Source organism: Callospermophilus lateralis, chromosome 12, assembly GCF_048772815.1.
Source record: "Callospermophilus lateralis isolate mCalLat2 chromosome 12, mCalLat2.hap1, whole genome shotgun sequence".
NCBI lineage: Eukaryota > Metazoa > Chordata > Mammalia > Rodentia > Sciuridae > Callospermophilus > Callospermophilus lateralis.
Window position 1 is genome coordinate 25,906,366 of NC_135316.1, and position 16,718 is coordinate 25,923,083.

The 16,718-nt window shown below is 35.5% G+C and overlaps 1 protein-coding gene across 5 annotated transcripts in view; it reads right to left on the bottom strand.

Annotated features, from left to right (window-relative positions):
* The window catches only part of Pspc1 (paraspeckle component 1), a 93,031-nt gene that overhangs the window by 57,765 nt on the left and 18,548 nt on the right, over positions 1-16,718 (bottom strand). For all 5 annotated transcript variants that reach the window (XR_013092884.2, XM_076872517.2, XM_076872516.2 and 2 more), the window contains exons 3-5: positions 11,109-11,204; positions 8,439-8,635; positions 3,309-3,393 (exon numbers count right to left, since the gene is read on the bottom strand). Coding sequence is in view for 4 of the 5 variants with exons in the window: in XM_076872517.2 (XP_076728632.1) it covers positions 3,309-3,393; positions 8,439-8,635; positions 11,109-11,204 (378 nt within the window). In the remaining variant the exon portion in view is untranslated. The remainder of the gene's footprint in view (positions 1-3,308; positions 3,394-8,438; positions 8,636-11,108; positions 11,205-16,718) is intronic.

Below are 16,718 nucleotides of genomic sequence, written 5' to 3' on the forward strand. Positions count from 1 at the left end.
TTATTCAATTGCTTTTATCAGTATGGATTCATGGATATTTATTTTATTCTATGGCTTAAAATCAAATGTTTGAAAAAACCTGACAATTACTGTTTATTTTGTTGCTAAAATCATTCTACCGTGGGCATAAGGAACTCCTTCATAAAGCTCCCAGTTCTTCTGATATACTCTATCCTTTTTTGAATGCTTCTTTACTCTTTGGCACAAGACATTCTAATCACATCATGGGTTTTCAGTGTTTCTATCAATCCTCATTTCTTATATGAGAGTTCTTAGAAACAAAGATGTGGATACTAAATATACTCATATTTACTAGGATACCACTAATTCTAGGGCCTCTTGGTCAATGGAGTCATGAAATATAATTATATATTAATTCACACATAAAAACATCTGTATTTCTGCATGTGTTAATGTTAAACATCACTGAATTCATTATTATATCTGTCTCTAAACCAGCACCACAGATTCACTTTAATTTTAGCCTTTTGGAGAAAATAGGGTCTCATTATCTCTATTTATGTTCATATATCTCTATATATGTTCACCTAAAGGTCCATAAACCAGGTGCAGTAGCACATACTTGTAATCCCAGCTACTCAGGAGCCTGAGGCAGAAGAATTACAAGTTTGAGGCCAGGCTTGGCAATTTAGCAAGAACCTGTTTCAAAATACTGCTGGGTTCAATCCCTAAGATCAAAAAATGATAAAGATAATCTGGGCCAGTCTCAGGGGATCCTTAAAGCACCATAAGGTGAAAAACATTTGAGAACCATGGCCCAAAATTAGGAAAAAAACATATCAAGAACCATGGTCTGAGGAATACATCCTTCAGGCATTCCATCCTGCCTGCCCATCTATCTGACCTCAAGTGAACTTCACAAACTTCTAGACAAATGATAGTGTCTGACAGAAATGCCCAATAAATGTTCTTTTATCTTAATACTTAAAAAAAAAAAACTTTCAAAATTTAAAGATGCATGCAATTTATTATGACTAACCTTAGGTTTTTATAAGTTTCAGAAAGTATATGTTTAATGTACATATAAATTCATAAAAATTATTAACTAAATGGAATTCTAGTTTCCTATTTTAGGAAACAGAATCCTGGTGGCCTTCCCAGGCAGTGTGGTAGGGAAGCAGAATTTCCCTGCCATTACTGAGGAACTATTATGGTTGTCATATCTGCTTCTATATTCAATCTGTAGCAAATATTGCTTTACATAAAGAAAATCACATAAGTGTGTGTGTGTGTGTGTGTGCGCTTATTTTAGTAGCCCATCTGTTTATTGTGGATATTCTCTGATACTTCACCAAAAACTTGACAAGCAGTGTTTTCTTTTTTTTTTTTTATTTTGAGACAGGGTGTCACTAAGTTGCAGAGTTGCTGGAGCTGACCTTGAACTTGTTATCCTCCTACCTCAGCTTCCCAAGTGGCTGAGATTATAGGCATGTGCCATCACACCTGGCAATTTATTACTTTTTAAAAAGTAATTTTTCTTTCTCTGAATAAGTACACTGCACAAAAACTGAAAGACTAAAATGAAAAATACACACACACACACTTCAGTATGATTATATTATTCATTTGTAATTGGTTCATTTGTATTTCGGTATCCTACTCTGGGCCACCCCCACCCACTCCACTCCACATGCATGTTATCTGTTTTGATTATTTAGGGTTTTTTCTTTTTCTTTCTTTCTTTCTTTTGAGGGGGGAGGCAGTTAAAAGGTAGAGTACAATTTCAAAAAGTCTAGCTGTCAAGTCAAAATATAAGAGGAAGCTAGATTTAGATAAGGTTTTAAGTTAGGAGAGGTATTTGTGTCCTTTTTGTTAAGAGTAGATTTGAATTAATTAATTAATTAATCAATCTATCTATCTATTTATTTATTGGTGCTGGGAATTGAACCCAACAGCACTTAACCACTGAGCCACATCCCCAGTCCTTTTTATTTTTTTATTTTGGGACAGGATCTCACTAAGTTGCTTAAGGCCTCGTTAAATTGCTGAGGCTGGCTTTTAACTCATCATCCTCCTGCCTCAGCTTCCAAGAGCTGAGATTATAGGTGTCTGCCACAGTGCTCAGCTAAACATGTTCACATAAAAAGAAAAGCAGCAAAAATAACAAAGTTGAAAAACAATCCCTGAGGTAGAACATTCATGTGAACAACTGCTGCACCGGAACCGCATGGCTTGGCTCTAAAATCAAGTTTAATTCAGTAGTTCTGGAGGTTAAGTTTGAGACTTTGCATTTCTAACAATTCTCTGGGTAAGAATGCTGATGCTGCCTATTCAAGGACTATAATCTGGAAATGACTTGGGTAAAGTAAAAATCACAGTAGTTCCAAAACAGATACACACACACACACACACACACACACACACACCAAACATTGATGTAAACAGGTACAAAGACAAAACTACAAAAATACATCAAAACATACTGAATATCACCTATCTGCAAACTAGAAAAGCTTCAGACTCGGTTTTTCACTTTCTTCGTTACTTTTACTTTCCATGAACAAGTTACTTCTAACCACAAGTACTTGCTATTTTTATAGATCTTTCAAAACCAAAATTTCTAAGTTTGTTTCAACCATCATAACCTTGTTCAGGACATTTCCTTATTATAATTTATAAAGAGATTATGTATCCCATTATACTTCACAATAAAATACTGCAGGCACAAGGAAAACTGTCAAATGTAAAAATTATATCTTATGAATCAACCACAGTCTTCCTCCTTCCTTCTTTCCTTCCTTCCTTCTTCCCTCCCTCCCTCCTTCCTTCCTTCCGGAGGTTGAACCCAGGGCCTTGTGCATGAGGGGCAAGCATTCTACCAACTGAGCTACATCACCAGCCCCCAGTTAATCATTATGGTTAACTTATGTACTATGATTTTAAATGCTTTTTACAATGGAGTCCACTTCCATAAATCTTTTCAACAATTATCAGAAGCAAAAAATACATAAGGGACATCTAGTAGTGTCACACATGAAAAAAATAAAAACTAATGGCAATTCAAACATATCCATCTCTGAAAATAATATCTAATAAATCATATGCAACATCACCTAAGCTCATTATTTAACTCCAAAGAATATGCAATCAAAGTACCCTTAACCAGCTAAAAAAATCTTAAGAAAATTATTATCCCCTACATGGAGTCAAAAATAATCAATTTTCTTATTTATTTGTTTTCAGCATATTCCTACTTGTATAACTTATTTATAATGGGTAGTAGAACATTTATTTAAAATTCACACAATTACATATTTTCATGTTATGTTACAGTGATGTTGCTTTACCTCAGCTGTATTTGCTTTCGTTTCTGCAGCTCTTGGTTTCTGAGTTCTTCTAAGCGTCTGAGTTCTTCTTGACGTCTCATCAGATCTAGAAAATATTGACTACACATTAATATTTTTAGTTTATTTTCTGTGTTTTTATGTCAACAAGAATAAAAAATTCTCTATTAGTGTCAAAATATGTGTACAATTATATTGTAAATTTGTATATTGTATAATTAAGTCTGGCACTTAAGAATCAGACCAAACAGATATAATGAACTAGGTTACCGCATAAAACCCAAAGAACTCTCTCAACACAATTAGCACTATGTTAATGTCTTATGAAGAAGTGCAACAAGGAGAAAAATCCTGAAAGAAGGGGGCAGAACAGGGAAGCTCAAAAACAATGTGAACAAGACCACTTTCAATGCCTAGAACCTAAAAAAAATAAAAAACAAAACAGAGATGCTTTAACATCTCAGGTCATATTTCCTCACTCTTAACAACAGTATAATTAACTCAAAGCCTCTAACAATCTAATCAATTAAGCACAGTTACCTGATACTTAGCAGGGTTACTATGATTTTTAAAATAAAACTTAATATTTTACACTTACTAAACTGTATGTTAAAAGTTGCTAACATCCGAGCTGGGCACGGTGGCACATGCCTGCAACCCCAGCAGCTTGGGAGTTGTTCAAAGCCATCTTCAGCAACAGTGAGGTGCTAAGGAATTCAGTGAGACCCTGTCTCTTAAATGAAATACAAAATAGGTCTTGGGATGTGACTCAATGGTTGAGTGCCCATGAGTTCAATCCTCAGTACCTCCCCTGGCAAAAAAAAAAGTCACTAAGATCCAAAGATACTGAGATTTTACTAAAGTTTATACATTTATGCACTAGCATGATAAATATCTTTCTAGGTGAAAATTACTAAAAATAAGTGATGTCGAATTATCTACAATTCTGCTTTCTGTAGTTGCAGTTAATCACAGTGCAAAAAATGTTAAATGAAAAATAAACAATTCAAAAGTTTTAAATAAATGTTGCTACAATATAGGTATAATTATTTTATTGTTGTTAATTTCCTACTGTGCCTGATTTCATAAACTCAACTTTATTCACAGGTACCTATGTACAGCAGGAGAAAACAGAGTATACAGAGAGCTTAGTATCATCCCCACCAGCAAGCTTCCTTGGAAAGTAGTCACCCTCGGGCTGGGGTTGTGGCTCAGCAGTAGAGCACTTGCCTAGCATGGGCAAGGCCCTGGGTTCGATCCTCGGCACCACATAAAAATAAATAAATAAAATAAAGGTCCACTGACAACTAAAAATATTCAAAAAAAAAAAAAAAAAAGTAGAGTGCTTGCTTCTCATGCGTGAGGCAATAGGTTTGAATTTCAGCATCACATAAATAAATAATAAAGGTATTGTTATTCATCTACCACTAAAAATGAAAAAATAAAAAAGGGACTCTCAAATAATTTTTCCTTTAAAAAAAAGGACTCAAGACACAACACAGCTCAGTGGCAGAATGCTTGTCTATTATGGTGCAAGGTCCTGGATTCATTGCCCAGTATTACAAACAGAAATAACAATGTAATAAAGCAATTATAATACAAATTCAGGATTATTTTAGACTACAGAAACACAAAATGCTAGAAGATTCTACAACATGTTACCAATTAAGAAAGAAAGGGTAGGGAAATATACATGATTTCACACGTATAACAAAGATTATAGATAATATTTCAGCACATGCAAGAGCTCAAGAAATACTATTTCAGCCAGGCACAGTGGTACACACCTATAATCCCAATGGCTTGGGAGGCCGAGCAGGAGGATCCCGAGTTTAAAGTTAGCCCCAGCAACAGTGAGTTGCTAAAGCAACTCAGTGAGACCCTGTCTCTAAATAAAATACACAATAGGGCTGGGGATGTGGCTCAGTGGTCAAGAGCCCCAGTTCAATCCCCAGCACCCACCCCCCAAAAAGAAATACTGTTTCTATGCCCTTATTACAGAGGATAATTGAGAATAAACAGCAATAAGTAATGAACAGTAGTCAAGTCATGCCTGAACCTATATACAGTAAGGTTAAGATTTAAGCACATACGAGAATTATGATTAAAGATGGGGCTGAGAGTATAGCTCAGAGGTAGAGAGAATGTTCATCATAATAAGATGTGGATTCCATCCCAGTACAAGAAAGAGGAAGGGACGGTACAAAAAAGACAAAGGGAGGGAAGATTAAGTCAATGCCATAAATCCAAAAAAATAAGAGGTAAGATAACAAAAATTACAGGAAAATCAAAAGGATGATCAAATATAGTTATTTCCTTGTCCTTCTTTCTTTGGTAGTTGGGAATCATCATTTAAAGGAAATAAATATACTTTTATTACTCAATTTATAAATACAAAAGGAAAATTTTGTAAAAATATTAAAAGGAAAAAAAAGGCAACACAACAAAGAAAAGCTCAGTAGTGGAAAGAGAGAAAGTAACAGAAAAATACATGGTGAAGAGTTTATACTATCTGCTTAGAGTTGTATTAAGTTAGGGTAACAAAGATAAGAAAATTCAAGAACTATGCTGATGATCAAAAACAGATGGTAAGGCAGGAGGATCACAAGTTGAAAGCCAGCCTCAACAAAAGTGAGGCGCTAAGCAACTCAGTGAGACCCTGTCTCTATATAAAATACAAAATAGGACTAAGTTCAATCCCCGGTAACAACCCCACCCCTACCTTCCCAAAATGGGCTGGGGAATGGCTCAGTAGTCTGGAGTCCCTGGGTTCAAGCCTCAGTACCAAAAAATAAAAAAAATAAAAACCCCAGATGGGAGCCAGGTACATGGTAAACACCTGAAGTCCCAACTTATTTGGGAGACCGAGGCAGGAGGATGGTTTGAACCAAGGAGTTAGTGGCCAGCCTGAGACTAATTTAAAAAGCGGGGGGAGGGACTAGGGATGTGGCTCAAGTGGTAGAGTGCTTGCCTAACATGCGTGAGGCACTGGGTTCGATTCTCTGCACCACATTAAAAAAAAAAGAACTAAAGATATTGTGTCCACCTAAAAAACTAAAAAATAAAAAAAATTTTAAAATTTTAAAAAAGGGCTGGGGATGTGGCTCAAGTGGTAACGCGCTTGCCTGGCATGCGCGGGGCGCTGGGTTCGATCCTCAGCAACACATAAAATAAAATAAACATGCTGTGTCTGCCGAAAACTGAAAAAAAAATTAAAAAAAAAAAAAAAAAAAGGCTGGAAGGGCTGGTACACCTGTAATTCTAGCAACTCTACAAACCAAGACAGGAGAATTAAAACCCATACCTTATACTTTATTCAAAAAGTAACAGAAATTAACCAAAATGATTTAGAGTTGAATAAACAAATATTTACCTTTTAAAGAAACAATAACTCTGAAGTATATTGAATGGTTTACAGAAGGAAAACATCAGAAAGAAGAAAGTCTCATAAACATACTGCACATAGGCAGAGAGATAACTGTAGCGCCTCAATCTCTGCGGACAGCTAACTGAAGATAAATATTAACTGAAATGCTAACTTAAAAAACAAAAATGAAAAACTTAAGAGTAAAGTAAAGAGCTGGGGCTATAGCTGCTCAGCAGCAAAGAGCTTGCCTAGCATGTGTGAGGCACTAGGTTCGATCCTCAGCACCACATAAAAATAAAATAATAAAATAAAAGCATTGTGTTCATTTACAACTACAAAAAGGAAGGAAGGGAGGGAGGGAGGGAGGGAGGGAGGGAGGGAGGGAGGGAGGGAGGGAGGAAGAAAAAAGTAAAGAGCCAGGCTGGGGATGTAGCTCAGTGGTAGAGTATGAGGCCCTGAGTTTGATCCCTAGTACCACCAAAAACAAAAATAAACAAACAAATAAATGACCTGAAGAAGAGAAAGTAATCCTATACTTAAAGAAAATAAAACTATGAGGCGTAATGGCAAAGAGTGGTGGCAGGAAGGACCAGAAAAAATTATTTTGAAAATTAAAGATCAGAAAAGGGAAGAGAGATATGAACAACAAAGACAGGTATTTAAAAAGCTAAAGACGACAAAAAGGGAAGTGAGCTTCTGACACGTTTAAATGGTTTATCATATTATTTGGTATCCAAGAAGGGAATGAGAGAACATTATGGCCCATTAGCAGTGCTCTTAGAAGTTCTGTTAGCATAGTCTCAAGTACCTTCCAGCTCATTACTAGGAATTTACTCTTTCTAAATCCCCATATCCATCAGCGCACATGGATCTTTTTATATCTCTTCTAGGTTATCCATCTATATCATTTTGGCATGTAGCAATAATTTATAAATCACCAGTATCTGTCTTAATTTCCAACAAATAATCTTGATATATGGTTTTATGACTTAACTAAAACTATCAAGAATTGCCCACTATACTTCTCTTTTTGCCTATAAAGTATATATTTGCTACTGGCAAAATTTAACACCACTGAATTATCTCTAACAAATTACTCAACATAGTTAGAACTTATATAAGACTGAGCAAGCATTGTTAATCCAAAAACCTGAAATCTGAAATACTCCTAGTCCCAAGCATTTTGGGTGCTTACTCAACCTGAAATAATTTCATGTTTTTATAAAAGAAATTCTCTCAGAAAAAAACAATTTTTTTGCTGTTGTTTTCACATTTTTTTCTTTTTTTAATTTGTTCTAATTAGTTATACGTGACACTAGAATGCATTTTGACAAACTGTACACAAACAGAGCATAACTTTTCAATACTCTGCCTATAGATGGTGCTGAGTCACACCAGTAGTGTAATCATACTTTAATCATACTACGTGTATATCATACATGTATAATGTCTATCTCATTTTACTGTCCTTCTCATCCCCACCTTCCCAGCCCTCCCCTCACTCCTTTCTATTTTCCTTCATTCTTCCCTATGCATCCCTCAGTCCCTGACTATGGATCAGCATCCACTTATCAAAGAAAAAACTTGGCAGCAAAGGAAAATATTGAGTACCAACTCTTGTCTTTAGACTCCTAAATAGGAACTTAAGTAGTAATACATGTCAGTGGACACATAAGTAAATCTCAGAAGAAAATACCACATCATATCTATATGAAAATATCACACCATATCTATATGAAAATATCACACCATATTTATGTTTTTACCTTGCCTCATTAGCATTAATTGGTGTTCATGCCTAGCTGCTTCCATTTCTGCCTCCAGTTTTTCTTTGGCTTCTCTGATGTTTCTATCAACCTGCTCACGCTGCTGTTTTTCCATTTCATCAAGAGCCTTCCATCGAGATGCATACTCAAACTCAAATGTTCCAGGTTGAGCAAAACGTGGTGGCTGTTCTCTTTCCCTAAGTTTACATTAAAAACATAAAGAAATGTATGCTTAAAAAGTAAACAACAACATCAGAGAATACTCTACCATTTACTGAGTATTTATAATGTTCAAGGCTCTTCATCATATAGGTAGTACTCTGATTACATGGCAAAATGTAATATTTTAGTAATAAAAACTGTTAGAAATCATTGTTAATAAATAAACTTTATTTATTAATAAACAGGTTAACTGGCTGAGCCAAAAATCAAAGGCCTAACCCACAACTTGTTTTAAGTGCTAACAAAATATTTTAAATTCAATATGAGCATCAGTCTGTTAACTGTGGTCCCTCAAGTACAGTATCTGGCCCCATCATGTAAATTTAGTATATATATATTTTGAGAGAAATAACATAAATGATGAGCAAACAAATGACCAATTAAAAAATAATAATAAAGGTCTATGAATGTTATCTAAAATTTTTTTAAAAATCAATTATTACTGGCTATGAGAACTTTAAGAGGATCATAGGAACACAATACAATCTTTTTTTTTAAATATTTTTTTAGTTGTAGATGGACATAATATCTTTATTTATTTATCTTTATGTGGTGCTAAGGATTGAACCCAGTACCTTATACATTCTAGGCGAGCACTCTACCACTGAACCATAACCCCAGCCCCCACAATACAATCTTCATCCCACCTATAATTTGCATCTGTAAATTTTAACTTTTATTTTGAGGTAGAGAAAGAAAGATAAGAGGTGGGACCAATTTCAGAAAGATAAAGCATAAGGTTGTCACAGAGGGAAAGATGTAATAACAAAAAAAAAGCTTTGAGGACATGAGGACATTCAAAGGTTAGTCATGATCTAGATATTCTATACCTGCAAAATAAATTTCCATCTTTTCTTTATAAAGTATTAACTTGGAAGGGTGAAGAAGTAAGATGATATACCAATCACTAATTTACTAAGAACTGTATATTAGACAGCAGTCCTAACTCTGAGACTGACTATAAAATAAATATAAGAATTCTTCTCTTTCTCTCTAGGAAAACAACATGGATTTTTGGACCCAGAATTAAATTTTAAACTTGCTTTTTATCCTCTGTGAGCATTTTCTCCTGAACCTGACTCTTTAGTAGTAAATCTAGGAAAATTAACTAGATTTCTTTAAAAAAAAAAAATTGTATTAAATCCCACTTTTGTTTAAGACTCTTATAATTCCAGTTCTTTAATAATTCCAGTTCACAATCCAAAAGTGTACACTATCTCAAATTTGTAATGGTAAGATATAACAAGAAAATGTCAAGCAAACAGGAAGTCATAGTTAAGTCTTTGAAGAACAGCATTATGGTTCTGAATTATGATCCATTACTAGTGAATACTCTTCCCTTGCTCCAGGACTCAGTTTGCTGCTAGTTGACTCCCCTATTCCAATGACTGACCCCCTTTCTCAGTCTTTTTTGATTCCTTCTGATCTTCCAATCTGCTATATATATGGATTATTTCAAGACTCAGAGTTCAGTCCTTTGGCTTGTTATCACATGTTGGTACTCCCTGCCAGGACAGATCCTCTAAAATCAGATGCACCCAACTACCTATTTGACTGCACTAGTAACACCCAGAATACTGCTTGGCACAAAGACAATAAAGTGACTGTTTATAAAAACAAAGTATTTACAGACAACTTATGCAAATACAATTGTACCACACTAAATAAAAAAGGCAACTGATAGGGTTGGGGTTGTAGCCCAGTGGTAGAGAGCTTGCCTCACACGCGTAAGGCCCTTGGTTCATTCCTCAGCACATTCATTAAATAAATAAATAAATAAATATAAAGATATTCTAATACCTTAAAAAATATTTTTTAAAAAAAGGCAGGGTCTGGGATTGTGGCTCAGTGATAGAGCACTCGCCTAGCATGTGCAAGGCCCTGGGTTCGATCCTCAGCACCACATAAAAATAAAATAAAGATTTTATTTTAGTTGTCCAACTACAACTAAAAAATAAAAATATAAAGAAAAAATTATTTCCAAAAACAAGTGATTCAAAAGGGGGAGGGGGCAACTGATAAAATTTACAGCATTTTGAAAATGGGCTTTTTTTTTAAACCTGTAAAATAGTTCTTCCTCTGTGCCAGGATATTTGACCTCCCAACACTACTCCCTACCCACCCAAAAGTCTTCTTTCTACTTAAATACACCTGAAACATACTAACTGAAGATATATTTTCACATTATCTAGATTTCATTTTTCTCTAGCATGTCTCCTCCTAACCACCTACCTCTACCACAGTATAAAAGGAAAGATTATTCTAAGTAAAATTAATGTTTCACACACAAAAAGACAACTAGCATTCAACATAAACCAGATTACTCTATTAACCAGACTGTATGACTACACAGAATACCGTATAACCCAATAGTACTAGACAGTAAATATGATAAAATAAACACCCCGATAGCACATATCTAAAATATCTTTATTAATAAAATCTTACTTATGATATTGCTGAGTTTTCTGCATTAGCTTCTCTGGCAAGCCATCTTCATCATCAAACTGCTCCATGGGCTCCACAATGACTGGACGAGGAGTCCTGGATATATAAAGAATTAATAAATATTAACATAATGCCTACTTTCAACACCATTCTAGAAACTTTTTATAAGAAATATATATGCTTGGAGCTGGGCGAGATGTCTCACGCCTGTATTCCCAGTGGCTTGGGAGGCTGAGACAGGAGGATAACGAGTTCAAAGCCAGTCTTAGCAATGGCGAGGCGTTAAGCAACTTAGTGAGACTCTGTTGCTAAATAAAATACAAAATAGGGCAGGGGATGTGACTCAGTGGTCGAGTGCCCTTGAGTTCAATGACCAATACCAAAAAATAAATGAATAAAATAATGCTTGGAAAATATCTCAGTTGAGAATATGTCAGAAGTAGCATATCTTGGGCTGGGGTTGTGGCTCAGTGGTAGAGCACTCGCTTAGCACGTGCGAGGTCCTGGGTTCAATTCTCAGCACCACATAAAAATAAAGATTAAAAAAAAAAAAAGTAGCATATCTTGTCATAAAATCAGTCGATAAATATTTGCTAGCCAGATACAGGTGAGTGTCAAAGCCAGAAAATACGAGTATATAAATTATCAATTATGAATCAACAGAACCACTGTAGTTCACTTTTATAAAGCACAATGAAAAATAATGCATACCTAACCTATGTTTTATGTTATGTGGCCGTTATCATTCCCATGTCCCATCACTTCAAACCATGCATCTCTACCCACATCTACCCATATCCCAGTCTATCAGTGTCGTTGGGGGGGGGGGGACTTTCTTAAAAAACTGCTAAAGCCTGTTGGGCCCAGTGACACACACCTATAATCCCAGCAGCTCTGGAAACTGAGGCAGGAGGATTACAAATTCAAAGCCAGCCTCAGCAACAACAAGGTACTAAGCAACTCAGTGAGACCCTATCTCTAAATAAAATACAAAATAGGGCTAGGGATGTGGCTCAGTGGTTGAGTGCCCTGATTTCAATCCCCTGTACCCCACCCCCCAAATAAAAGCTAAAGCCTAAAATGACACCTAAAGGTATCAAACAAAAGTAGGAGATGCAAAAGACAAGACATTCATGGGGCAAGTTAGGGAAGAAGGAAGAGACAAGAGTGTAGACTGAAAGATGTGACTAGAAAAACATTCTCTTTTTTAATATTTTTCTAAGTAAGAGGAAGAAGGAGGAAGGAAGAGTTATGATATTATACTGATATTAAATGTTTTTTTGCTATCAGCTCACCATGCACATAACAGTAAAATCTACTTACTCTGCCTTCAAAAAATGAGGCTTCAGAGAGAAATAAGTTTGATTGTTAATGTTTTAAGTGCTACCAGAAGAGCTAGAAATGGGGAAGGGGACTTTTGGAATCCAAAAGCTTCTGTTTAACATATAAACAAGATCCTAAACCAAAGAAAAGTATACAAAATTATTTTTAAAAAATTATATCTGAGCTAGTGGAAACCTTTTAATAAAGAATTAAAATCAGGTATGGGATATTATGGAATGTAATTATAGAGACCTCAAATAAGCTAAGTAAGAACACAAAAGAAAAGGGATTTGAATTTTGTTACTTCTAAGAGGACTCAAAGTGGCCCAGGGCCAAAATGGAGATGGCGCATTAAGTGGAGAATTTACCCATTGGAAACTAGGGCAGGACAGTAAACATAAGAATAGCAATAAAACCAGAAAAAAGAGCTCCAGGTGAGCAAAGGTCAACAAAGATAGAACATGCACAACCCTTCAATAACACAAGGCTATTCTAATTCCTCAAAATTCAAAAGATACTCAGGAAGGAAAATTACTAAGCAGACCACTTGTTTCAGAAAACATGACAATTACTTGAAAATGACAAGATTTTTACAGGAAAATGGTAAACAAGGTTAGGAGAAAAATAATGACATCTTTATACTCTGAAACACATCAGGTATTTTAACTATAACATGGACCATTAGCTAATTCCTTTTTTTTTTTTTTTTTTGGTGCCAGGGATTGAACTCAGGGGCACTTAACCACTGAACCACACCCCCAGCCATTTTTTGTAAATTTTTTTTAGAGACAGGGTTTCACCCAGTGGCTTAAGGTCTCGATAAATTCCTGAGACTGGGTTTGAACTCTCTTATCCTCCTGTCTCAGCCTCCCGAGCCACTAGGATTACAGTTTTGTGAAAGCACACCCACTTGCCACTAGATGATTCTTAAAAATATGTGGGGAAAAAGGAAGTAAGAGTCTTCTTGGAAGAAACAAACACAAATGTGTATACTCTCACAGCCCCTCCTTTTATATTACCTTGTTCCTGCAATTCTACTTCTAAAGAGACATGAACAAGCGTGCAAAAATCAGTCACAATCACCTTTATCCATTATATAACAAAAGTGAGAAATATAGGAATGTGTGGCACACAGAAGGGAAGTACTTAAAGACTGTCTTATTTTTGTTAAATTAGGACATATGTATAAATAGTAACATCTGTGAGTCCACTGTACCTACTATTCTTTAGAATCATCCTTTGTCCATTTTCTCATCTTGTTTATTTTTTTTGAAGTACTAGGAATCAAACCCACTTATACTCTACCACTAAGCTACATCCATAGACACATAGAGAGAGAGAGAGACACACACACACACACACACACACACACACACACACCCAATCCTCTTTATTTTTTGAGACAGGGCCTCACTTAATTGTCCAGGCTAGCCTCAAACTTGCAATAATCCTTCCTCAGCTTCCCAAGTAGCTGAGATTATAGGTGTGTACCACCCCACTCCACTTTCACCCATCTTTTTAATTTCACTTTCATCTTTCAGTATTCACAAAGGTTTTAAATCTTAAACTCTAATATTTCTCCCCATTTTGTCACCAGAATAATCATCTTGAAAATGTTTCACTTAAATAAGAATTTAAGTTTTGTATAAGAAAATCCCATGAAACACCATCATTTGGAAAGGACCTCTAATTATGTTGTGACAGTGACTTAAAAGATGATGCAGGTGTGGATGTGTAACCAATGTGATTCTGCAATCTTTGTAATGTTTTGAATAACCAATAAAAAAAATTAAAAAAAAAAAAAAAGATGATGCAGGGGACTGAGATTGTGGTTCAGTGGTGGACCACTTGCCTACAAGCACATGTGAGGCAATGGGTTCAGTCCTCAGCACCACAAAAAACAAACAAACAAACAAATAAATAAATAAAGGTGTTGTGTCCCTCTACAACTGAAAAAAACTAATAAAAAGAAAGAAAGATGATACAGGGCTACAGGTGGTGCTCAATGGTATGGTGCTTGGCTAGCATGCCCAAGGCTCTAGGTTCAATAGCCAGTACTACCAAGGCCAGTCTTAACAACATACCAAGGCCCTAAATAATGAGCAAGACGGTCTCAAAAAATAAAAACAAAAAGTTGATGTAGCTCAATTGGTAGAGGGCTTGCCTCTCATGCACAAGACCCTGGGTTCTAATCCCCAGCACCACCAAAAAGAAAAAAGAAAAAAGTTTGGGAATGTAGCTCAGTGGTAAACACCATCAAAAAAGGTGGTAGAGTATTTTGATGCTATAATTTTTAAAAAGTAAAGAGATGTCTTTTACTTTACCATTTTGTGGGGGGTTTTTTCTATATTACTCTTTATTAGCATAGTTGGGAATAACTAAAGAGTTATGATAAAATAAGCTTTAGCAAGACAAAATAACCAAATGTTTGACAAAGGAAAAATAAAAAATATTTTGATAATGTTATGTTAAATTTATATAGTGACCCAATAGACCAATATGGTGATTTTAAAGGGGGGGGGGGTTCTTCTAATATTTTTTAATCTTCTTTTTGTTCTTTTGAAGACATTTACAAAATAACTGACCACATACTAAAATTTAACAGATAATTGGGACTGCTAAAAAATATCAGGTCTAATTGAGAATGATAGTATCCCAAAGGTTAAAGCTGCTTTTCTAGAAAGGTTAAGTAGCAATTTACACTTCCACTACCAGCAGGTTTTTCTAAATAATCCCCAAATTTCCAATATACAAGTGAAAGAAATATTACAGCTGGGCACAATGGCACATGCCTATAATCCCAGTGGCTTGAAAGCTGAAGCAGAGGCAGAAGGATGGTAAATCAAGGCCAGTCTTAGCAACTTAGCAAGGCTCTAAACAATGAGCAAGACTGTCTCAAAAAAATTAAAAACAAAAAGGTTGGGAATATAGCTCAGAGGTAAAACACAAGCCAAACAATTGTTGAAAGGAAAAAAATAGGTATCACAATGGTATTTTTATTAAAGGAATTTTAAAATTTAGGAGAAATCTCATTTAATATAGGAAGACATAACAAAGTAATAAAATGATGGAAAAGTAATCCCTTACAAATGAGTAGTATGCAAAAGCTATTAGTGTTGAGAGTCACAGCCCAGTCGGAATGGCCCCTGGCATTTTCCCAGAAGTAATGGTTGAGAGGCGAGCCATTAAGATGATGCTGGATTGAAACAGGCTGTGTATTCAATTGTATATAGACCCCTGCTGTCCACTACTTTGGAGCTCTGGGGATTCCTGGGGAGTTTGCTTGGTTAGTGAGGTGGAGGGAGTTCAGGTTGGTGTGTGGGGTTCCTGGAAGGGCTGCCTGGGTGGCTTTTGGGGGAGTTCGAAATAAAGTTTGTTCCTTCTTGAGTGATTTATGCCCAGCCAGACTGCGGCAATTAGTACACATGTGTACAGAAATGAGTTAAAAAGGCAAGTCTAACACTGCTAGTCTATCACCCTAATTGATAAGGCTGCTTATCAGTGCCTAAGCTATTAGAACAATAGTTTGTGAACATAAACTTCTGGTAAATTTGATGACTGACCCCCACCACCCTACACACATACACACACACACACACACACACACACACACACACACACACTCCCCTCCACTCCAAGGCTCAGGTTAATTTTCCTGGTAGATAACACATCATTTCTTGCTTAGATGAGTTAGAAACATCCTGTGTGAATCTAATGGAAGGACTCTTGGAAGTATACACTAGTTTCCAACCGACCGTACTCCATGCTACTTTTTCCTTTTGCTTATTTACTTATTTTGTGTACTTTCAGTATACTAAATCTTAAAGTATTGCACAGATGCTACAGCCTCTTGATCCTTACAGTGATCTGCCAAATCTGGAGGTTTTCTTGGAGTCCTCATGATACACCTGTAAACACACTAACCAAATATAACTTCTACTGTCATTTTCACACTTTTATTTCCAGTCTTTTTTCTATTTAACATAATATTTGAAAACAGCATATATCTAGTCTTATAGATATATGTATCTATAAGAAATATCTATACTTCCATTTTTAATTTTTTCTTGATAAATTGCTTTATTTATAGAAAAATAAGCAAAAAATGAACATGCAAGAGTTCTTTGGTTTAATCCCCACACTGCAAAGAGAGAGATGAAAAAAACCAAGCAGTTGATAAATAACATCTGTGCATAGTAGAATGCCCTATCATAATCAACAGAGTTGTAATTTGTTTAGTTTTGTTTGAAATTTTGTGGACACACTACAAAACTTACACACCATTAA